The 24,326-nt window shown below is 41.5% G+C and overlaps 1 protein-coding gene across 2 annotated transcripts in view; it reads left to right on the top strand.

The window, feature by feature from the left end:
- Positions 1-21,975, top strand: part of TEC (tec protein tyrosine kinase) — a 142,711-nt gene extending 120,736 nt beyond the window's left edge. For both annotated transcript variants that reach the window (XM_080797812.1, XM_080797811.1), the window contains exons 9-18: positions 1,395-1,449; positions 4,144-4,223; positions 5,418-5,551; positions 10,917-10,991; positions 11,760-11,931; positions 12,054-12,270; positions 16,496-16,560; positions 19,753-19,871; positions 19,955-20,112; positions 21,290-21,975. In XM_080797812.1, coding sequence (XP_080653938.1) covers positions 1,395-1,449; positions 4,144-4,223; positions 5,418-5,551; positions 10,917-10,991; positions 11,760-11,931; positions 12,054-12,270; positions 16,496-16,560; positions 19,753-19,871; positions 19,955-20,112; positions 21,290-21,373 — 1,159 coding nt within the window. In that variant the 3' untranslated portion in view covers positions 21,374-21,975. The remainder of the gene's footprint in view (positions 1-1,394; positions 1,450-4,143; positions 4,224-5,417; positions 5,552-10,916; positions 10,992-11,759; positions 11,932-12,053; positions 12,271-16,495; positions 16,561-19,752; positions 19,872-19,954; positions 20,113-21,289) is intronic.
- Positions 21,976-24,326: the final 2,351 nt, after the last annotated feature.

Here is a 24,326-nt window from a genome sequence, read left to right as displayed (position 1 = left end):
TAAACTTGGTCTCAGTTCCTAATGTGGAGTCTGCAGCAATGAGATCTTAATGCTCATAATTCTGGTTAATCACCTCAGACTCCAAGTAAAATAACAGTCGTTGTATTGAGATTGACGTTTGGCTGTTATGAGTGCATAGAACAATCTAGACCAAAAAAAAAAAAAAAAAGATCTTATTATTGTATTTTGGTCATTGTATTTTTCCCTTCCTCAATCAGAGAAGGCCTTTATGTTTGCTTGTCTCAGGGTGTTTGCTGGGTCAAAAGGAGGTGTCAGTTCTTTTATAGAAGGCTGAACCAGTGGCAGGAAATTCAGATGTCCAGAGGGACAAGTCTGGTTTCATAACATTGGAAGCCTCAGGAAATAGGACTGTGGTGGAAGGTTTTCTGTTCACTAAAGGGCATCTAAAACAAACAGACCAAAACAAACAACAAAAAGTTTAAAACAGAAGGCCAAAGAAAACAGTCTGAGTTCATGTTCTTGGGCGTACTTATAATCTCACGAAAAGATTGGTCTGGGGAAGCAGGGACATGGCAGAGTATTTCTGAGGATGAGGTGGGAGAGGGCAGTTTCCATCTTTCCTTGGGAAAGATTTCCCAAGGATTAAGAAGAGCACTGATCTGTGGGGGCTCGGGGTTGTTGTGCAGTGTGGTGGCAGGACCTGGTGGGATGGGGGTGGGGGGCAGGCGCTTCTACTTGGCTATGGGGGCATCCCTACAGTAGAAGCTCAGGTGACCCCCGGGGGTTGTCTAGAAGACCCAGGAAGCCTACTCTTCTATTGCACTCTGTTTCTTTGACACCTGGCACCTTTGTGAAATTCAATGGCGGAGCCTCCAGAATGACTTGAGATGAAACCTATAGCCTATTGGTGGGATGGGGGCTTGGGGTAGGATTTAATTTGAATTATATACAATAATGAAAGTAGGGTGATGTTTCCCACAAGTTAGAATTTGTGGAGTAAAATTCGTTCTTGCTCTTATTACAAAATTGGAAGTGATTTTTATACTAAATAATGAAGAATAGCTTAAATACATTATGACATATCCATACCATGATGCACAGAAGTAGATTGCTTTGTAAAGATGTCCATCATCCACTGTCATAAAGAAATTCTGGTTCTGATCTAGCAGGTAGAGTTTCATGCCACTTTAATTTTAAAAATATGAATGCTGGCGTATGTGCGTATCATCATAAAAATGTGGGTGGAAAAAGTCTGAAAGTATAAATATCCAAATGTTACTGGTGGTTGCCTATATTATTGGCATTATGAGTAATGTCTTGTTCCTGCTAATTTTATTTGTTACTGATGAGCAGTATTACCTTGTTAATCCTAAAAAGAATAAAAAATAATTTTAAAAAGCCGCGGCTTTAAAGGGACTTCTTTTTCTGCCCAGGTGGTATTGCAGAAACACAAACAGAAGCAAAGCAGAGCAGCTCCTCAGAAGTGAGGTAAGGTTTGTACCTGTTTTGTGAGTTTGGTTGCAGCACAAATTAAGTGTAACGGGTCTCCGAGGGGTGATTTCACATACCTGGTTCTAAAGCCGCAAAAATACTGTGATACAAATGGTTCTTTTTAATCATATAAGATTGAGGATCGGTACAGTCTTAGTTTCCTGGGGCCACCAAAACAAGCTGCCACAAACTGAGTGGCTTAAGCAGCAGAGATGTATGGTCACACGGTTCTGGAGTTAGGTGGGAGTCTGAAGTCAGGATGCCGGCACGGTTGGCTCCTTTGGAGGGCTGTGAGGGAGGGATCTGTCCTAGGCGTCCTGCCTTGTTTTCTGTCTACGCACCATTGTCTCTGTGTCCAGATTTCCCTTTCATGTAAGGATTCCGTCATTACATTAGGGCCCAGCCTACTGATCTCATTTCAACTCGATTCCCTCTGTAGCTCTCCAAGTAAGGTCACATTCTGAAGTACTGGGGTTTGGGACTCCAATGTATCTTTTTTGAGGGGGAAACAAACCCCCTACCTATCTAGCTACCTACCTAGCCGTAGGTAACAGCTAATGCATGGGTAACGCTTTCTTTACTTTCCTTTCTCACCGATTTTGCTATTTGCTATTTGCTACCTTGTTTTTAGTCCTTAAATGTGTTTTTCCCGGGGCGCCTGGGTGGCTCAGTGGGTTAAGCCTCTGCCTTTGGCTCAGGTCATGATCCCGGGGTCCTGGGATCGAGCCCCACATCAGGCTCTCTGCTCAGCAGGGAGCCTGCTTCCTCCCTCTCTCTCTGCCTGCCTCTCTACTTACTTGTGATCTCTGTCAAATTTAAAAAAAAAAAAAATCTAAAAAAAAAAGTGTTTTTCCCTTTTGTTTGAAGTTACATATTAAAAATAATTTACATCAATATTACATGGTATCTTTTATAAATGGAAGTTTTAATAACTATTTAGTTGCCTTTAGAGATAAAAGTGTCAAATAATAATAAATAATAAGTGTGCTTAAATTCTTAAACTTAAGAAAAATAAATGAAAGTATAAGATTTAGTACAGAAGCCGCTTCAATGGTCTGAGGAAGGAGACCTGAATCTAGTTGCAGCTTTTCTAGTCTCTTTTGCCGATCTGCAAGATTAGGGGGTTGGATTAGATGATGACCCATACAATTCTCTGCATTTATGATCTAGTTATCCTACTTGGTAATAGTTCTCCATTTTTTTAAAAAGATTTTATTTATTTATTTGACAGAGAGATTACAAGTAGGCAGAGAGGCAGGCAGAGAAAGAGAGGGGGAAGCAGGCTCCCCGCTGAGCAGAGAGCCCGATGCGGGGCTCCATCCCGGGACCTTGGGATCATGATCCGAGTCAAAGGCAGAGGCTTAACCCACTGAGCCATCCAGGCACCCCAGTTCTCCATTTTTAAAACCCATGCTTTCTCATTTTATCTCCTGTTCATTACCACCAGTCAAGGTTATGTTGGACACTGATTTTTGTAGTTTATGTTGAGAGCCAAAGCAGGTCACTGCTTGATTCAAATGCTATGTTACCACACCTGCTCCCCCACATGGTCCATATAGGCCTCTCTGGTGACCCCACAATGAGAGGCAGCTGTAGGGAAGTCGGTACCTGGAAAGCCTAGGGTCCAAATTTTGGCTCTTCTTACTAGCTGTGTGATCTAGGGCAAGTTTTCCATCCTCTTTGTGCCCCATTTATTTCCCTACCTGTGAAGTAAAGCACGGTTAAGGGTAGTACCTATCTCATAGGACTGTTTTGAGGATTAAGTAAATCCACATATCAGAACATACTAAAACAAAGTAAGCTCTCAATAAATACATGGTAGCTGTTACACTTTTTACTGATCGGTGAGCTATCAGGATCATTGCTTGTACCTAATTGTTTTTATCAGATTTATTTGTGGGGCTTTGTCTAATTCATTGTTTTCCTAATAAAATCTATCTTGTTTTTCAACTACTCAACACACTCTCATCTTAAAGCAATTTCAGATCTGGAGACTGATGGTGGAGTTATTGGTGGAGAGATATTGGAGATTCCTAGCTTCTGTTTCTTGTTGTTTGGCTTAAAACCTGATGAGGACTTATCTTTTAGTCATTCTGTGTTTCATCTTTTTGGTTTTCTCTGGCTGATTTACTTGTGCTTCCATCTCTCCTTTCGTGAACAATGATATTTAACATCAGTTTCCATGGGGAATTAAGGATTTTTTAAAAACGTTCTTATAAAGGACACGGAGATATTTACAGGAAAAATGTTATGTGGATAGAAGATGATATTGAGTCAGGATTCAAAGCTTATAGCAAATATAAAAAATGTATGAAATGAAATCCAGTTATTAAGAAATACATTTTTCAGGAACTGTTTCCCCACATGTCCAGAACCGAAAGGAATTGCAAAATCTTGTCTATTGGTTCTGAAGGGCCCTGAGCAATATCTTGCTGAAATATCTCATGCTGGTGTGTGTGAAGGTTTGTGATAGTGGGGAATTGTGAGAGTCCTTTCTTGAACTCCTCTCAAAGCACAGTAATGTGATGGGGAAAGTCATGTAGGTGCACCCTGTTGGTAAGCTGTGCTTCTCCAAAGCAGGTTTTCTAGGCAAAAGGTAATCATGAAAGTGTGAGATTAGTTTCTTGAATTTTCTCTATGGCATTGATACTTGTTACTGGATTGAAAAATTTTTCCTAACTTTGATTTTAGGATAAAGAAGGTGGTTTTATGGTAAGGGATTCCAGTCAACCAGGCATGTACACGGTCTCCCTTTATACAAAGTTTGGAGGGTAAGTTCTCCATCAATCATCTCTCCTTTAGAGTTTTATATAAAGTTCCTATATAGTTTGCATGGATTCCTAATTTTCAAAAAATATGCTGCATTTCAGCATTAAACAAAAAGATCTAAACTTGATTTCTAACGTCTGTCCTAGTTTTTGTATTCGTACTTCCTATACTTGGTAATTTTTCTTATGGTTTTCTGTGTGTGTGTGTGTGTGTGTGTGTGTGTGTGTGTGTATGTATATGTTGCGAATGTCTATAGAAACTTTAGCAACATTCAAGAAATAATTCCTGTGCCCTGAGCTGAGCACTAAGGATATCACAGTGAACAAAGTAGGCACAGACCCTGCCCTCCGATAGCTTAGTGGGAGATTCAGACAAGCAAAGAGGCAGTTGTGGTAGTACGTGAGTAGGTCCTGTGCTCAGAGAGAACATGTGTATGTGTGTGGGGGATGCTACACAGCCCAGAGATACCCCCAGTTCATCACAAATATAGTCTGGGACATCCAGCTAGACCTGATACATCATGAGGGCAGAAGTTGGAGGGAGAGGAAAGAGTGTTTCTGATTTAGGAAACTGCATAGGCCCAGAATTGAGTGAGGATATGATGAGTTCTAGGAACTGACAAAAGTGTCTTATAGCCGGAAGGGGAGGGTGGGGTGAGGGAGGAAAGAGAACCCTGAGAGATAAAAGTAGAGGTCAGCTCACGTCAGTGTCAAGGAGCTTGACTTAAAGAGCAGAGGGAGGTCCCTTGAAAGGATCTTTAGCAAGAGATGACTTGAGGAGATCTGTGTTCTAAAAAGATATCTAAAATAGAATTTGCACATTTTTTATAATTCAGCTTATTCACTTTTAGAAGCGTAAGTCTTCCAGACGTCTGCAGGTTTACATCAATAGCAGGGACAAAGAACCTTAGCCAGACAGGAACTATTTTAAGACTTTCCACTGTTGGCAAATGGAATTGGTTAATCTTCTCTTTCATAATCTCATGCAAGGGCCAAGTATGTTATCCGTGACCACTTTAAAAACTTCCACCCGTTAACGTGAAAGGCAAAGCTGAGAAGAACGTGGGGAAAAATAAAGGTTGCGCAGAGAATAGAAGGGGGTATATGTAGGGACCTGTTGTTGCTGGTGGAAAACGTCTTAAGAATGAAGTTACGTGATTCTGACTTGGCACTAACACATTTGGATTTTTATTTCAGCGAGGGCTCGTCAGGTTTCAGGCATTACCATATAAAGGAAACAACAACATCCCCCAAGAAGTATTATCTGGCAGAAAAACATGCGTTTGGTTCCATTCCTGAGATCATTGAATATCACAAGCACAATGCAGCAGGTAAGGGAACTGGTCAAACATTTTTCAAATATAGGGACGTTGTGATGGGTCCTTCCTTGGGCAGTTTCAGTTTATAGTTAATTGCAGAATGTGATTAATTTAAAATTATTGCATATTTTAAGGAAGTGAAACATACAAAGAAAAATGGAAATCATGTTAAGTCTCATAAAAAGCTGTCTTGATTGTAGGACATGAGATACTCTTGTATATGATAAACGTTCACATTTCTGGGATTTATACCCTTGGTACCCACAAAGACTCTTTGCTTGACCAAGCTTTAGTTGGGCTCTGGAACCAACTGCTAGATCCATTTATGCACTTTCTTGTAAAATCCAGTTTTAGCAAGAACTCTGCTAAGCAGCTTAAGTAGAATTCCCACCTTGACATCTGATATCTGCTCACACTCAGTATCTGATCAGGTTCCTTATTTTCCACCAGGTGATATCTGGTCAGGTTGGCTTGTCTTCAGCAAGTTCCTGTTAGATTGGTGTATCCCAGAAGCCCCCACTCCCCAGCATTTCTTTATTTTACTATTTTTATTTTATTTCTTTATTTTACTTATTTGTATTTTATTTATTTTTATTTTTTATTAAATTTTTAAATTTTTTAATTAACATATAATGTATTATTAGCCCCAGGGGCTCCCCAACATTTTCTTAGTCATTTTCCGTCCACTGACCCCGACATTCCTCCTTGGCTGTCAATCCCCATTGGTCCATGCTATATTTGGAGTTAAGCCCAATCTCTCTCGAACTCTAAAATCCCATTGCAGTGGTCCTTGTACCAATTACAGCGGTTGTAAGTAAACTCTGCCTTCCCATCTTTCGAAGTGTCATTGAATAGTTTCCTTTCTTTAACTATATGAAACTAAGACCCTAGATATGTCTATGTCAGAGTTGTCATGGAGGCTGCGAGACAAGCCCAGGGTTTAGGGCTATACTATTGGCTTCCAAAGACTGATCATGTCCTGGGCAAGTTTTCCATCTTCCTGAATCTCTGCTATACTTACTATCAGAGTGGGAACAAACCGAACACCAATAAACAGAAACCACGTTCATGCCTATGCTCTCAGATAATGATAGAAACCGTTATTAGGGTATAATTTAAATATCATAAAAATCACCCATTTAAAGTGTACAATTCAGTGGTTATTAACATATTTAGAGTGGTCCCAAGTATTACCGTAATCTAAGAACATTTTTTTTTTTGATTTTTTATTTATTTATTTGACAGAGAGAGATCACAAGCAGACAGAGAGGCAGGCAGAGGGAGAGAGAGGGAGAAGCAGGCTCCCCTCTGAGCAGAGAGCCCGATGCGGGGCTCGATCCCAGGACCCTGAGATCATGACCTGAGCCGAAGGCAGAGGCTTTAACCCACTGAGCCACCCAGGCGCCCCTCTAAGAACATTTTTATCATCCCCAAAAGAAATCTTGAATGCATCACTGGTCACCCCTCGGCCCCCTTTCATCAGTCCAGCCCCTGGCAACCAGTAATCTACTTGCTGTCTCTACAGATTTGCCTATTCTAGACATTCGATATAAATGGAATCACACAGTATGTGGTCTGTTGTGACTGGCTTGTGTGACTTAACATAATGTTTCTGACATTTGTCCATGTTGTAGCCTATATAAGTGCGCCATTCTTCTTTTTGCCAAAAATCGACTGTGTTAATTTTTTTTTTTTTATCCGTTTCGTCATCATTCATCAGTTGGTGGACATCTGTCTTGTTTCCACATTTTGGCTGTTAAGAATAATGCTGCTATGAAAATTTGTGTACAAATTTTTACATGAAAATATCTTTCACTTCTCTGGGTGACTTCCCTGGGAGTGAATTTTCTGGGTTCTATGTTAACTCTATGTTTAACATGTGAGGAGCCACTTCCATATCAATTTATACCCCAAAGAGCTTTTTCTTATCTCTTATTCTGTTATTTTTTAGTATTCACATTTCCTTCCTTCCTTCCTTCCTTCCTTCCTTCCTTCCTTTCTTTCTTGTGTGTGTGTGTGTTCTTGTATAAGTTTTATTCTTCACCATTATCTAAATTCACTCATTGAGCAGACACATCTTGGGTGCCTGTTACATGGCAGGGACTGTGTCTGGCTCTAGGGAAACTATGGTGGACTAGAGAGTTATCAATCCTGGCTCTCTCAGCTCTTACTGTCCGGTGGGGGAGACAGAGAACTATGTAACCATTTAAAGTTATTGTGAGATATGATGTAATTGAAGAAGTAAGGAGTGCTGTGGGGGTTTATAGGAGAGATACCTGCCTTCCTTCATATTTAGTGCTGTAAGCAACTTACATTAAATTGTCTAACCTACTTCACTGATTTCCCGTGGTTAGTATTCCCAGTTGTTGGTATTTTATTCCATTTTTTCCCCCAGTTTTTATTTAATTCTAGTTAGTTAACATATGGCATAATAATTGGTTTCAGGAGTAGAATTAAGTGGTTCATTACTTCCATACAACACCCAGCGTTCATCCTAAGTGCCCTCCTTAATACCCGTCATCCATGTAGCCCATCCCCCACCGCCCTCCATCAACCCTGTTTGTTCTCTATAGTGAAGAATCTCTCTCTCTCTCTCTTTTTTTTTTTTTTTTAAGATTTTGTATATTTATCTGAGAGAGAGAGAGAGAGAGCGCACACGCGCGCACACATGTGGTGGGGGAGGAGCAGAGGGAGAGGAAGAAGCAGACTCCCCACTGGCAGGGGGCCTGATGCGGGGCTAGATCCCAGGACTCCAGGATTATGACTCTAGCTAAAGGGAGATGCTCAACCAACTGAACCCCCCAGGTGCGCCAAGAGTCTCTTATGGTTTGTTTCCCTCCCTCTTTTTTCCTCCCTCCCATATGTTCATCTGTTTTATTTCTTAAATTCCACAGATGAGTGAAATCATATGGTAGTTGTCTGTCTCTGACTTATTTTGCTTAGCACAATACTCTAGCTCCATCCACATTATTGCAAATGGCAAGATTTCATTCTTTTTGATGGCTGAGTAATATTTCATTGATTATATACCATATCTTCTTTATCCATTCATCTGTTGAAGGGCATTTGGGATCTTTCCCTCGTTTGGCTATTGTTGATAATGCTGCTATAAACATTGGGGTTCACGAACCCCTTTGAATCAGTATTTTTGTATCCTTTGTGTAAATACCTACTAGAACAATGGCTAGATTATAAGGCAGAACTCTTTGAGGACCCACATACTGTTTTCCAGAGTGGCTGCACCAGTTTGCATTCCCACCAATAGTGTAAGAGGGCGTTCCCTTTCTCTGAATCCTCACCAACACCTGTTGTTTCCTGTGTTGTTAATTTTAGACTGGAGTTAAGTTCTGACTGGTGTGAGGTGGTATCTCATTGTGGTTTTGATTTGTATTTCCCTGATGCTGAGTGATGTTGAGCATTTTTTCATGTGTCTGTTGGCCATCTGGATGACTTCTTTGGAAAAATGTCTATTTATGTCTTCTGCCATTTCTTAACTGGATTTACATTAAATTAACTGGATTAATTTGTTTTTTGGGTGTTGAGTTGGATAAGTTCTTTATAAATTTTGGATACTAGCTTTTTATCTGATATGACATTTGCAAATATCTTCTCCCATTCTGTAGGTTACATTTTAATTTTGTTGATTGTTTCCTTTGCTGTCCAGAAGATTTTTATCTTGGGTACCTGGATGGCTCAGTGGGTTGAGCATCTGTTTTTGGCTCAGGGCATGATACCAGGGTCCTGGGATCTAGCCCTGCATTGGTCTCTTTGCTCATTGAAGAGCTTACTTCTCCCTCTCCCTCTGCCTGTGGCTACCCCTACTTGTGCTCTCTCTCTCTCTCTCTCTCTCTGTGTCAAATAAATAAATAAAAATCTTCAAAAAAAAAAAAAGAAGATTTTTATCTTGATGAGGTCCCAATAGTTCTTTTTTACTTTTCTTTGCCTTGCCTCCGGAGATGTGTCTAGTAAGAAGTTGCTATGGCTGAGGTCAAAGAGGTTGCTTGCTCCCTGTGTTTTCCTCTGGGATTTTGATGGTTTCCCGTCTCATGTTTAGGTCTTTCATCCATTTTGAATTTATTTTTGTGTATAGTATAAGAGAGTGGTCCAGTTTCATTCCTCTGTGTGTTGTTGTCCTGTTTTCTCAGCACCACTTGTTGAAGAAACTTTTTTTCCATTGGACATTCCTTCCCGCTTTATCGAAGATAAGTTGGCCATATAGTTGAGGGTCCATTTTTGGGTTTTCTATTCTGTTCCATTGATCTGTGTGTCTGTTTTTGTGCCAGTACCATGCTGTCTTGATGATGACAGCTTCGTAATAGAGCTTGAAGTCTGGAATCATGATGCCTCCAGCTTTGCTTTTCTTTTTTAGCGTTGCTTTAGCTATTGGGGTCCCGCTGTTGATAGTTTAGAGCCCCATATTTATGCTAAGATTACTAGTATTGAGTTATCCAAGGTGAATCACTTTAATTTTTAATAGATTACCATAATTCCCTTTCATAGTTCAGATCATATTGGAAAAGAACATGAAATAATAATTGATAATAGCTGTTAGAAACTTTTCAACATTTTACTTATATTTTGCCTTTTTAAAGATTGTATTTATTTATTTGAGAGAGAGAGAGAATGAGCAGTGGGGAGGGGCAGAGGGAGAGAGAGAGAGAAGCAGACTCCCTACTGAGCAGGGATCCCGATGTGGTGCTCGATCCCAGGACCGCAGGATCATGACATTAGCCAAAGGCAGACACTCTACTGACTGAGCCATCAGGTACCCCACCTTTTAACATTTTAAAAAATGTTTGAGACTACGCTAGCTGAGTGCTTGGTAAACACTGCAGTATTGAAAAGGCAATGTTTGTTGAGTGAATAAAAACATATATATGTAAAAAAGTTTTTATGTCCCATAAAAATATGAAATTGTCAATTCAAAGAACAGGATCATCTTCTTCCTGCCTGCTTTCCTTTCTTTTTATATTTTGTTAGCATAGAGCAGAGTTTTGTATGTACACACACAGGATGAGCGCTAAGTGGACGAATGAATGCCCTTTATACATGAGTGTCTAAGTTTCGCGCTTTCCCATGCAGAATGATTAAGAATGAGTTCAATTTCGGGGCACCTGGGTGACTCAGTGGGTTAAAGCCTCTGCCTTCAGCTCAGGTCATGATCCCAGGGTCCTGGGATCGAGCCCTGTATCAGGCTCTCTGCTCAGTGGGGAGCCTGCTTCCCCCTCTCTCTCTCTGCCTGCCTCTCTGCCCACTTGTGATCTCCGTCTGTCAAATAAATTAAAAAAAAAAAAACTTAAAAAAAAAAGAATGAGTTCAATTTCAAAAAAAAAAAAAAAAGAATAAGTTCAATTCCAATGCTTTCTCTAACTTGCAGGACTTGTCACAAGACTGCGGTACCCAGTCAGTACGAAGGGGAAGAATGCTCCAACCACTGCAGGCTTCAGCTATGGTAACTCATTTCTGTAGTTGCCCTGACTAATTTCCCTTAGAAAAAGCATCCGTTACCGCAAGGCCAATTTAGATGGTTAGAATTCCACACAGTAGAACTGTTATTATCATTTTATAGTATGGGTTTTTAGATGATTATACTTGTAGCTATGGAAACCCTAGATTTTCTGCTTTCATCCTTATTTATAATTCGGCAGGAAACTTTCTCTTAGTGAAAAAGAAGCATTACCGTGTTATTTCTACGATAAATCAATTCTTTTCTGGTTCGCAGCAGCTTGATTGGTTACTTACAGGAAAGTAAGGATGGAGGTAATAAAGAAGACATCCAACTTGACTGTCTTTGTTGCTTCTAGCCAAAGCCTTTTAAATAGAAGATTAAATTCTTTCCAACCTGATATAATTGAAGGGAGGGGGGGTAGGAACAACAACAAACCAGGGGGGAAGAATAGTAAAGGAGAAAGTATTAGATTTTGTTTTTTTCTGAGTATCTTTAAGCTCTATTATTATTGACCCATTATTCAGCATCTTCTTGCCTTCTCTTGTTCACTTTGGTTATATTCTGATGGCTTAGAAGGGAGGGAGTATGTCCTCCCCAGGGGATGGAAAGTCACCTTTTGCAGTTTGGGTATAGGTGGCAAGTCTGTTCTATGTTTTACCGTATTTATCCTGTGACTTTGACATTGACCTTGGTTGTTGCTTCTCTGTTTCCCACTGATTGATGCTGAGTTCTCCTTATTAAATGTTATCGCTTCCCCCCTCTGTCTCACAGAAAAATGGGAGATCAATCCCTCAGAGCTGACCTTTATGAGGGAACTGGGGAGCGGACTGTTTGGAGTGGTGAGGCTGGGCAAGTGGAGGGCTCAGTACAAGGTGGCGATCAAAGCCATTAGGGAAGGTGCCATGTGCGAGGAAGACTTTATAGAAGAAGCTAAAGTGATGATGTAAGTTACCCTGTTCTTTCTGGTTCCTCTTTTTGCATTAAAAAGTAGCCTCCCACCAGCCAATAGCCCCGCAGGCTTCTTTTCCTATGGTAACTATGTGTATGCATGACTTCTCCCCCCAGGAAGCTGACACACCCGAAGCTAGTACAGCTGTACGGTGTATGCACCCAGCAGAAACCGATTTACATTGTTACCGAGTTCATGGAGAGGGGCTGTCTTCTGAATTTCCTCCGACAGAGACAAGGTCATTTTAGCCGAGATGTGCTGCTGAGCATGTGTCAAGATGTATGTGAAGGGATGGACTACCTGGAGAGAAACAGCTTCATCCACAGAGATCTGGTAATCCCGACCGCCCGCATTCCCATCCACTGGCCGAATTCCTTTGTAACACTGGGGCAGCAAATGAGCCATGATGAATTAATATCCGATTTCTGTTCTCAACGGTGTTTCACCGTTATCTTTAAACTTGGTAAATTTAACTTGCCTCGTAATTGTAACAGAAAACTCTTGATCAAATCTGATACATGTAATGCATAATTACATAGGCAATTGCATTAATAATACGTAACTACCTAGGTCATTGTTTCGAAGCAACTTACTATATATTAACTATTTGATCTCCACAAGAATCTCATGTGAGAGCTAGTCACAACGGTCTTTCTGACCATTGTTGTCTGATAGATAAGGAAATTAGCTTTAGAGAAGGGAAATGACTGACGGGTCAGGTGATAAATGGGGAAGTTAAGGGTTGACTCCTCCTTTCACTAAATCCTACACTCTTTTCCACCTCACACGATGTAAGCAGAAGTTATAACAGAAATTCTTGGTTTATTTTCCCGATTTCTGAAGTCACTGGGAAACCATGGAGGCCCACATTAACGCCTGAAAATACTAGAAAAAGGAATCTGTTATTGGTTCTAAAATATTGTGATGCACACACTTCTTAATTTTTCCTTCCCCCTACTCTGTCTCCCTGTCTCCTCCATTTTTTTCTTTTCTCTTTTTCTTCTCTGCCTGTTTTTCTCACATGTGTCTATTTTCAGCACGAAGACAGAACTGTCGGTTTCTGTTAAACCTTGAAGATGATTCTTTCACCAAAAAGCTTGTGATTCTCTACCTGGGATTTTTTTCCATGTTTTAATTTTAACTTTCTTGTCAAAAAGCATGGATGCATGGCTTCTGGAATAGCAGCAAAGCATTAAAAAAAAAAATCAAATAATCACTTTAAGCAGGCACTGCTTTTATAGGAATTTAACATATATCAACTCATGTAATCATTGTAATAACCCTAAAAAGTAGGTACAGTTGTTATTCTCACTTTACAGATGAGGAAATTGAGATATATATATAATAGGATAAAATTACTCACCAGTAATCAAGTCTACTGTGGAGTCAGGATTTGAACCCGAGGAATTTGGCTCTAGAGTCCACACTATAGCTACTGTGTGCTGCGATCTTCAGACTTGGGGCATAATAAAGAGCTGATGTGACTTGACTTTTAGTTGTGTTTTAGGGTAGTTATCTAATCTCTCTTGGGTTCTTTTTCTGCATCTATAAATTGTGGGTGGGTTATAATATTGGTTTGCTCACAAGACTATTCCCCCCCCTCCGTCAGCTTTACTGAGCTATAACTGACAAAATTGCATGTATTGAAAGTAAAGAATATCATGACTTGAGATATGTACACATTATGAAATGATTATCAAAGTCAAGTTAATTATATCCATACCTCACGTGCAGGGAGAATGCTTAAGGTGTGCTCCCTTAGTAAACTGCAGGGAAGCAAGGAAGTATTATTAATTATAGTCATCCTGCTCTCCTTTAGATCCTCAGAACATACTGAGTTCTACATTTTTTTTAAACATTCCATATACAGGACACCTGGGTGGCTCAGTGGGTTAAGCCTCTGCCTTTCCGCTCAGGTCATGATCGCAGGGTCCTGGGATCGAGCCCCACATCGGGCTCTCTGCTCAGCGGGGAACCTGCTTCCGCCCATCCCCATGCCTGCCTCTCTGCCTGCTCGTGACCTCTGTCTGTCAAATAAATAAATAAAATCTTTTAAAAAATTTATAAAATTCCATATACAAATGATATCGTAGAGTATTTGTCTTTCCATTGGGCTTATTTTGTTTAGCATAATGCCCTCCAGGTTCATCCGTGTTGTCACAATGACAAGATCTTTTTTATGGCTGAATAATATGGCACTGTATAGATATATGACATCATCTTTATGTGCTCATCGTTGATGGGCAGTTAATTATTTCCTAGCTTGGCTATTGTTGGTAATGCTCCTACGAATATGGGAGTTCAGACATCTCTCTGAGGTACTGATTTTATTTCTTTTCCTTTTCTTTTCTTTTTTTTAAGATTTTATTTATTTATTTGACAGACAGAGATCACAAGCAGGCAGAGAGGCAGGCAGAGGGAGAGGAGGAAGCAGGCTCCCCGCTGAGCAGAGAGCCCTATGCAGGGCTCAATCCCAGGACCCTGAGATCATGACCTGAGCCGAAGGCAGCGGCTTAACCCACTGAGCCACCCAGGGGGCCCCCATTTCTTTTTCTATATAGTTGGAAGTGGAATTGCTGGATCATGTGGCAGTTCTACCTTTAATTTTTTGAGTAAACTCCGGCCTGTTTTCCATAATGGCTGCACCAATTTACATCCCACAAATAGTATACAAGGGTTCCGCTTTCTCCACTTTTTCTTTCTTGACAACTTTTGTCCTCTCTTGTGTTTTTGGTAATAGCCATCCTGACAGGCGTGAGGTGACATCTCATTGTGGTTTTGATTTGCATTTACCTGATGATAATGATGTTGAACACCTTTCTTTGCTGCTTTTAAAAATTGGATTATTTGCTTTTTTGGTATTGAGTTGTAAGAGTTCCTTATGTATTTTATATATTAGCTCTTTATCAGATGTGTGGTTTTACAAATCATTTTTCCTATTCTGTAGTTTCCCTTTTTATTTTGTTGATTGTTTCCTTTGCTATGCAAAGGTTTTTAGTCTGATGTAGACCAATTATCTATTTTTGGTTTTGTTGCTTGTGCTTTTGGTGTCATATCCAAAAATTCATCAGTGAAGCCATCTGGTCCTGGGCTTTTCCTTTACAAGACTGTTTTAAGGATTGCATTACGTGACTGGGGCAAAGGGCTCTGTATAGTACATGTGATATAGATAACATTCATTATTGTTATTATGCTCAGTGATGATAAAGAACATCTCTGTCATTTTGAAAGTTATGAACTAAGCATCTTCCTCTTTTTTTGAACTTTCAAAACTGATGAAAATCGAATGCCTACATGAGTATGGCAGACTACATCTGTCCACACAGACCATATCTTGGTGAAAGCAATTTTGATAATTTTGTGCTTATGATATTGACATTGGTAGGTTTGTGTCACCCCTGAAGGAAAGATTCTGACGCTCCTATCTTTTGGGCAAAGAATGCTGTTGACCATGACGTGAAGTAGTAATGAGGTATCTCTATAGGAAGATGGGGGCAAATCGGGGAACTTTATTTTATTTTTTTTTTAAAGATTTTATTTATTTATTTGACAGACGGAGATCACAAGTAGGCAGAGAAGCAGGCAGAGAGAGAGGAGGAAGCAGGCTCCCTGCTGAGCAGAGAGCCCGATGCAGGGCTGGATCCCAGGACCCTGGGATCATGACCTGAGCTGAAGGCAGAGGCTTTAACCCATTGAGCCACCCAGGCGCCCCAAATCGGGGAACTTTAGAAGAGACTCTTAAAATGCATTCAGCAGGAATAATCTCATATAAGTGGAATTGCCACATATAGAGAATAAAATGCTAGAAATGTCAGGAACAAAAATGCATCTTAGCCCATAGGTTGTGGCATTAAAAATATTACCATGTTTTCCTTCTAAGAAATACTATGTCTTTTCCCCATACTGTTTTCTTGAATCTTGTGCTCTTAAAGAATGGGCAAGAAAATATAATTTAAATAACTCAGAATTATATTTGACCACTTCCATATGACATATCACAATATACTGGAGACATTATAAAAGACAAGGTGAACTATGTTTTGTTTTGTTTTTTTGTTTTGTTTTGTTTTGTTCTGTTTTGTTTTGTTTTTTGACTGAGATTGGGATGACCAATCACTGAGCAAAGCTGTTGGGTGATACATCGGTTACCTAACACTTTGATTATTATGTGTTATTAAATTCACCCAATGAGAACCTAGATTGAGGACTTCGAGAGATGTTGTCATTATCAGTAAGAAAATCTGACAGTTTAATAAGAATAGAAATGGGAGGGGGAGAAAGTATTTTGACATTCTTAGTCTTCGTTTAGGTATGACAGTTGGCAAAGTTAGGTAATCATGCTTTAATTGCACATATGACTTTCTGACCTCTCTTTCTACTCATTTTTTCAAATATATGTTGGAGACATTTCCACAGGAATAAACCCAATTTATAAAAAGACATTTCCACCTTCTGTAAATGTTGACTGGGTTATATTAAATTTAATGTAAACAGACTTTATATTTCTCTACTTTGTAAAACTTTGTAACTAATACACCATTGAAATCTTGTTTTCCAGGCTGCCAGAAATTGTCTAGTTAATGAGGCCGGAATTGTGAAAGTATCAGATTTTGGAATGGCCAGGTAAGGCTGAGTCTATGTAAATATTTTCTATAAATTTCAGGTTTAATTAATATGTACCTCTGAAGGTACAGAAAACCTGACTTTTTTGTTTTTTTGCAGTTTGTGTCAACTTCTTTTCCTGAAGCTTATTGAAGAGCTGTTTTTAAACCACATCTTTTGTTCTATTAGCAAAATATTTGTAGTATCCATCATTTTCATAGGAAGACTAATTGATTTTTCTGCTTTTTAGTGTGCTTTTGATGGAAGGTAGTAAAATAAATAAGATTATATTTTGAAAAGTTTCCTTCCTGAATCGATCTGTTTTACTGTTATGTGCGCTTTTCCCCAGGTGACAAATTGTTGGGAAATTATGACTGCTTTATGCTTTCTTATATGGCATCAGATGATAGTCTCATCAGCTTGTAGAATCAATAAGCATGAGGGTGGGGGGTGCCTGGGTGGCTCAGTCATTATGCATCTGCCTTCAGCTCAGGTCATTACCCCAGGGTCCTGGGATTGAGCCCCGCATGGGGTCTCTGCTCAGCAGAAGCCTGCTTCTCCCTCTCCCACTCCCACTCCCCCTGCTTGTGTTCACTCTCTTGCTGTGTCTCTCTCTGTCAAATAAATAAATAAAATCTTAAAAATCTTAGAAAAAAAAGAATCAATAAGCATGGGAGTAATCTGCAGTGATGAAGTAGAAAGGAAATCTTGTTAGCTGTTCTGAAATAAATAAATTCATTAAAAAACAAAGTATACATCGTGATGTTAGTTATTCTGTCCACTAGGTGGGAGTATAGTCTGTTAAAGATTCTACTTTCATTTCTCCCTGGCCTGGGTTAAATTTCTAGAGTCTTTTGTTTTCACAGAAATGCGTTTAGGGGTAAAGTTCTTAGAATACCCAGCCTGTTGTGTTTTTTCTCTTAATTTTTGTAATTTTAGTAGAGGGTTAGACAAGACCTTTAAAAAATATTGTTTGTCCTTTCCCTCCTCTGCATCTGTTCACTCATCCTTACGTCCATCCTTACAAATATGAGGTGCCGGGGTGCCTGGGTGGCTCAGTGGGTTAAAGCCTCTGCCTTCGGCTCAGGTCATGATCCCAGGGTCCTGGGATCGAGCCCCGAGTCGGGCTCCCTGCTTCCCCTGCTTTCTCTTTGCCTGTCTTTCAGCCTACTTGTGACCTCTATCTGTCAAATAAATAAATAAAATCTTAAAAAAAAAAAAAATGAGGTGCCTACTACGTACCAGGGTGTTGGGCTGAATGACAGCAGGAATAAGGCATATGAGCCCCTGCTATATGCAGCTCATACTCAGGAGGAGAGAGAGTAAGACGTGAGAGCATCAGCAAGAGGAAAACAGAGTGATGTGACCGAGCGGCAGTCAGCGCACCAAAGCCTCAGGCCCACATATGACCCAACACTTTTTCTGCTCAGCTTGTGAGCCAACAGTGGTTTTCCATTTTTTTTTTTTTTAAGATTTGATTTATTTATTTGAGAGACAGAGAGAGACAGGGCAGCAGAGATAGGAAGAGAAATCTCAAGGAGGGAGGAGAGGGGGAAGCAGGCTCCCCTCTGAGCAGGGAGCCCAAAGCGGGGCTTGATCCCATAACCCTAGAATCATGACCTGAGCCAAAGGCAGTCACTTAACCGATGGAGCCACCGTTGGTTAAGTGATTTTAAGATTTTAAAATCTTAAAAAAAAAAATCTGAAATTCAAATGTCCGTGTCTGTAAATAAAGTGTTACTGGGATACAGCCTCAGTCGGGATGTGTTGCCTGTGGCCACTTTCACAGAATGGAGGCAGAGTCGGACAGTGGTGACAGACTGTACGGCCTGAAAAGTAGATCATCTTGTCCTCATTCATCATCTTGTCCTTTACAGACAAAATGTGCTCCCCTCTAAGCTAGAGGTCATGTGGGGCTGGGGGGGTGGGTGGGCCTTGAATAATGGTGCAGATGGGGTGATGCTCGCTACGTCCAGGGCTCTGGAAGGCGTCTTGGAGACTGGGATATTAGGATGGAGACCAGAAAGCCCGAAGTAACCGACGAGGTGGAGATCTGAGGATAAAATATCCCAGGGGGAAGAAACAGTGGGTATGAAAAGCTTGAAATCTGGGACAAGTCCGGGTGACCTCAGCACCAGGTCACACAGGCTGGGTTTAGCTTATCGTGAGAGCAGGACTGCTGCCTGTCGGGGCAGAACTTACCCCGTGCTCTTCATGTGCTTTTTGGGAAGACGTTCCTCTGACAAGCAGTCCTCCCGTTTCCCACGCTGGATTTTTACACATCTGGCTTTCAGAAAATCTGTGCTTCTGCCTCAGCCTCTCTGGAACACTCACTAGACACTAAACTCAGATCCCCTGATGGACAGGCACGTTGATCCCACTCACAGTGGCTTGTTTCCATGCACCAGGGGAAGGTGGTGTGATTAGATGACTGCGTTCTCCCAGCTTTTAGAAATTAGCTTTATGTGTTCATATACTACGTAAGCACATTCCTCTTGTAAATACGTACGGAGCACATTACAGAAAGGGCCGCGGTCTCCATCTCTACCTCCCCGATCCAGGGTCCTCCTCAGAGGTAGTCAAAGTTCTCAGGCTGTGTGTGTCCTTCCAGAAGGAAGTAAGTATGTGCACATAGCAAACGTTACAGAGTATCGTTTTGAGTGTGTGTGTGTGTGCCTGAGGGAAGGATGTCATGGTATATAAATCCATACTCCTCCATTTACATCTGTCATTGTGCAATTTGCTTTTTTCACGTGCTGTGGGTTTAAATTGTACCCCGTGGACTCGTGGGGGCCAAGAGCACGTGTGCCTCCAAACGCTCTGCACCACTTCCTTTAGAGCAGCTCTGCTTTAGATGTTTTACGTGTGGGGCCTTTGGGTTACATTTTGTTTAAAGAACAGAATTGCTTACCAAAAAAAAACACAAAACAACCTTAGCCAACTCTTTTATTGTGTCCTGCCTCTATCGCCTCATAAAAAAGAAAAACACACAGAAAAACGGAAGTGCAGCTACGAATGTTACCATGTATCCCTCTCAAGCTGAGAGGAAGATGGAAATCACCAGGCGTGGCCACGGAGGCAAACATTTAGCTTCAACCGGATGCTTGTTGGACTTCAGTCAACTGTGTTTTTGATTCTAAGAGGGGGGAAAAAAGGTAAAGAACATGTAGACCGTAACCCAGAGGCGTAAACCTGTGGTGTGTCTTCCTTTAGGTATGTTCTGGACGATCAGTACACAAGTTCTTCCGGTGCGAAATTTCCAGTGAAGTGGTGTCCACCTGAGGTGTTTAACTATAGTCGCTTTAGTAGCAAATCGGATGTCTGGTCATTTGGTAAGAACACGGTCCATTTTCCCCCAGCTCTAATCTGAACCGGAAGTGGATGCATCCTCTGGTGATCCTTTATCCTTTTCTAGGTGTTTTAATGTGGGAAATATTCACTGAAGGCAAAATGCCTTTCGAGAAAAACACCAACTACGAAGTGGTAACCATGGTTACGCGGGGCCACCGACTCTACAGGCCGAAGCTGGCATCCAAACATGTGTACGAGGTGATGCTGAGATGTTGGCAGGAGGTAAAAAAAAATGTTGTGCTTTCCTTCTGAATCTTGAAAACACTTAGGGATCTGGGCTTGGTGGATTAATCGTGTGTGGTCTCTACAGCCTAGGGAGTTAGTGCATGTGTTACACGATTTCAAACTCTAGGTAGAACACCAGCCCTCTCAAGTCAGTTCCAAATAATGGGAAGAAAAAGGTGAAGAAGCGGAAAATGATAATAATTAGGATCATAAATTCAGGCTGCCATCCCACTCCCAAGCGGAAGTCCTGTCACGGTTGCCTGAGTCCAGGATGCAGGGAATGAGTCCGGAGAAGCAGCTCTTCTCTCACTGGACTACTTGTAGTGTTGAATTATTACACTTTCACCAGAGGGGGTTTCTTTCACCAAACCTCAACTTCCCCCAGATCTCTTGACTCGCAGTCTTTGGAAGTTTTCCTTCCCGGTGTATTGAAATGTCACCTTGTAGAAAAGATGAGACACCAAAGTGATTTTTGAAAGATAATAATATTAGCTCACACGTGTATTGTGTGCTAGGCACTGTACTAAGTGCTTTAGATACACTTCTCAAAACAACCTTTAGAGGTGCAGAGATTTTTACTATAACCACTTTGTGGATGAGGAGACCAGGGCTCCTGAAGTTGGCACTTGCCCAACGCCACGTTGCTACAGAGCAGCAGAGCCCATGCTCTTGGTCTCTTGCTGTAATGTCTCCAAAGGAACATTGATTGGGGTGGGAGAGGCCTGGGCAGGAAGTGTTGCTGGGGGTGGGGGAGGACAGCGTGAGAAGGGCAAGGTGGTGGTCATGAGTGTGGTGTGCATACAGGAGGGTAAAGATTGGTCTGATGGAGCAGAGAGCCCACGTGAGGGTTTTGTGGGAAATGAGATAGAGTAGCAAGAGGATGGGAGAGGGCAGGTTATAGAGGGCACTGCAAATTAGCAAGACTTGATTTTGCAGGCAATAAAGAACCCTGTTAGATTCTTGAATGGAGACACAAAAGGAATGTTATGGAAAGGTGTGTCCACCAACAGTACATGTAGGTGAGGGTAGACCCATTTGGAGACACCTGAGTGTTCAAGTCCCAAAACAAGGAGTACCTTGCTCTCGTGTGCTATGTTATGTGAGTCTGGATGTGAGAAATTATTTTGGGATTGGATTCTGGAACCCACAGCTTCTCTTTGATTTTTAATTGTAGAAACCAGAAGGAAGGCCTTCCTTTGAAGATTTGCTGCGTACAATAGATGAACTAGTCGAGTATGAAGAAACTTCTGGAAGATGAGTGGTGTTTTGACCCATGGCTTCCAGATTCCAAAGCATGAGGGAGAAATGGCACTTTGTGGCTAACTTTTAATTTATTTAGCACTTGGACATGTAGACAGTTTTACTTACAAAGTGGAAAAACCTAACGCGTTTGCATCTAGACCAGTCCTAGCTCTGGGACTGAATCTTTTAGGTTATGGAAATGTTGCCTGAGAGACGGTGATTAAAAACACTCACTTTTTTCCATCCCACAAATATTTGAGTGCCCACCATGTGCTAGATACGATGCCCAGACCCCAAGGTTTTCCCATTTTAGGTGTGTATGTGGGGCCATGTTGGCTGATGTCCATGGAAGGTCAGGATAGTTGAGAAGGGAAAGGGAATTAGAGCCTTTTTCCTGCAACCTTTCTCTTTCCTTTGGCTTCTACAGAAATCTGGGCCTGAGGCATTGTCTAGAATGTGGGTTCTGGATGAACCAGAAACCCATCTTGGATAAGTACCCCTCTTCTGTTTTGAAAACATCCATTTTCAAGACTGCCATTAGTATTACATTAAAAAATATTTGTATGCTGTATATATTGTAAATATATATAATATATAAAGGTATATATTTATAAGAAACATGTGTTGTCTTTTGTTTAAAAATTTTGATTCAGTAACGTACGAACTTACCTTTTTAGGACTAGGGACTACGCCTTGCAGGAGTCAGTTTCTCCTCCCCTGGGGATCAAATATTCCTTACCGAAGAGAAGAAAGTCTGGACCTTTCTACCATTAATGCCTCCTCCCCACATAGGCAGGCATGTTTGGGAGTGCCTGTCTAATTTAAACCCCCAACCAGGCCTATGTTTGGGCGGACTGACCCTGCCCATGGTATCCATCACTAATTGGAGTTAGGTAAAAATTGAACTGGGGCAGGGCACCTGGGTGGTTCAGTCGGTTATAAGCGTCCGCTTTCGACTCAGGTCATAATCCCAGGGTGCTGGGATCGAGCCCCGCATCAGGCTCCCTGCCCAGCAGGGAGTCTACCTCTCCTTCTCTGTCTCCTTCTCCCCCTGCCCCCACTCATACTTTCCTATCTCTTGCTCTCAAATAAATAAAAATCTTAAAAAAAAAATTGAACTACAGGCCATTAGTGACTTTCTACATCTTCAGAATCTGCCCCAAGACACAGATGCTATGAATGGGAGTGCTGGGCTCTGGGGCAGAATGGTGAGGTGACGTTCACGACGGAGCCCGCCCCCACTGCAAGCAAGACCCAGGGGCAAGCGCAAATTCTGGCAGAGACCAGGAAAAATGGAGAGCCTGGTGTGCAGAGCTGTCTCCCAGATGGTGTTTAGGAGATCTGGTTGGACTTGGGTTCCTGGATCCGGGAGATTGTCTGGAAGAGCCTCATGGTAGACCCTGTGAGCAAGTTTGTTTGAGTGCATTTCTGATGGTTCTGACAATCTCTGACCATGACACCAGCTGAGCTGGAAACTTCATTTCTCGTGAGCCCAGGAGAAACAGTCTCTGTTATCGATGTGACAGGCCATGTATTGGCGCACACCTTTTCTTGTTTTTGGAGTTTTGTGTTTTTGGTATTATGAGGGTAGAAAGCTGAGGCACATACAACACAGGGCCTTTCTGTAGGAGTTTCAGCTGCTCTGGGCACTGCCATGGTGTCCCCCGGGCCACAGGTGCCATGGGAACACAGAGTTGTCCAACTGGCTGCTCTGAGCGGTGCCTCCCTAGGACCCTTGGAGAATCATCTCTTTCCCCTCTGGTCTGTCCATCCACAGAAAGCTATCTTCTATCCTTCCTTCTCCTGCTTATAATGGAAAACAAACAAACAAACAAACAAACAACTACTTTGAGTCTCATCATAGTCTGTTTGTCACCTTCCTCATCTTCTGTTTAACCGCGCCCCCGTCACACACACACCCCACCTTTTAACCGAACTGTGGCTCATTCAAGGAGTTGGTCATACTCGTCATACTTGAGTGTGAGTGCTGTCGATTCTCTCTTTCTCCTTCACCTTGACTCCTCCCACACCCCCCTGTCCTGTCCCGTACTTCCCTTTTCACCTGGAGCAGCTGTATTCAAAGTGTTGGGTGGTACTGAAGAAAACTGAGGACGAAGCATAGTTCTTGTACTCGTCATTGCACATACTTTTGATGTGGAGAACGAGACGGATGCTCCCTGGCAACATTTGGGAACATCTCCTTCACAAATATCTTTACGTTTTTCACCAAAATGTGGCAGAAGGCTTTGTACGAGAGCACAAGGAAGGCAAAACGTGAAGTAAAAATAGAAGAATCCACCCAGAATGCTTAAAGAGATCTTAATCTATAAAGCAGGAAATAAGAAGGGCAACGTGCACATGCTATGTACTTATTAGAATTGTTCCCTTTAGTTTTAATTTTTGGTTATATTTTCCAAAGGGACCACGTGAAACTCCTAAGTACATTTTTAAAAAAAATCTATGTTGCTTTTGTATTTCTCAGCCAGGGCTCAGTCACCTTTAAGGTTTATTATCGAACTTGCTTTCCATCCCCACAAGAAAAAAATGAAGTTTCATAATATGGTCCTTGAAGTGTCAGTCCTGAGTGGGAAGACAGAACATTCTAGACTTTGTACTCCAATACCTAGAATCGAATTCTGCTTCTACCACTAACCGTGTCCCTGGTCCTATCGGCGCGTCGGTTTCCTTCTCTGTCCAGAGAGGGCAGTTTGATTTAATGATTTTTGAGGTCTCTTGCATAAAAATTTTGTGACTTCTTGAAAATGGTGTTTGCTGGAGTCACCCACACAGTTTGGAATGAGGAACCAAGGGCAGCCACCCTCAGAGATCTGGATGGAGATTACTGAGCTTGCTTATATAGGCCATTGGGTTGTCATTCACACACTTCTCTGAGGTTTTTAGAACAGGAAAATAGGTGGGGTTAACTCTGCTCGTGAGAAACACCTCGGGCGAGCTATGATTTCAGTTAA

This window comes from Martes martes (assembly GCF_963455335.1).
Source record: "Martes martes genome assembly, chromosome: 2".
Taxonomy (NCBI): Eukaryota; Metazoa; Chordata; class Mammalia; order Carnivora; family Mustelidae; genus Martes; species Martes martes.
This window is presented reverse-complemented; position numbering and strand designations above follow the sequence as displayed.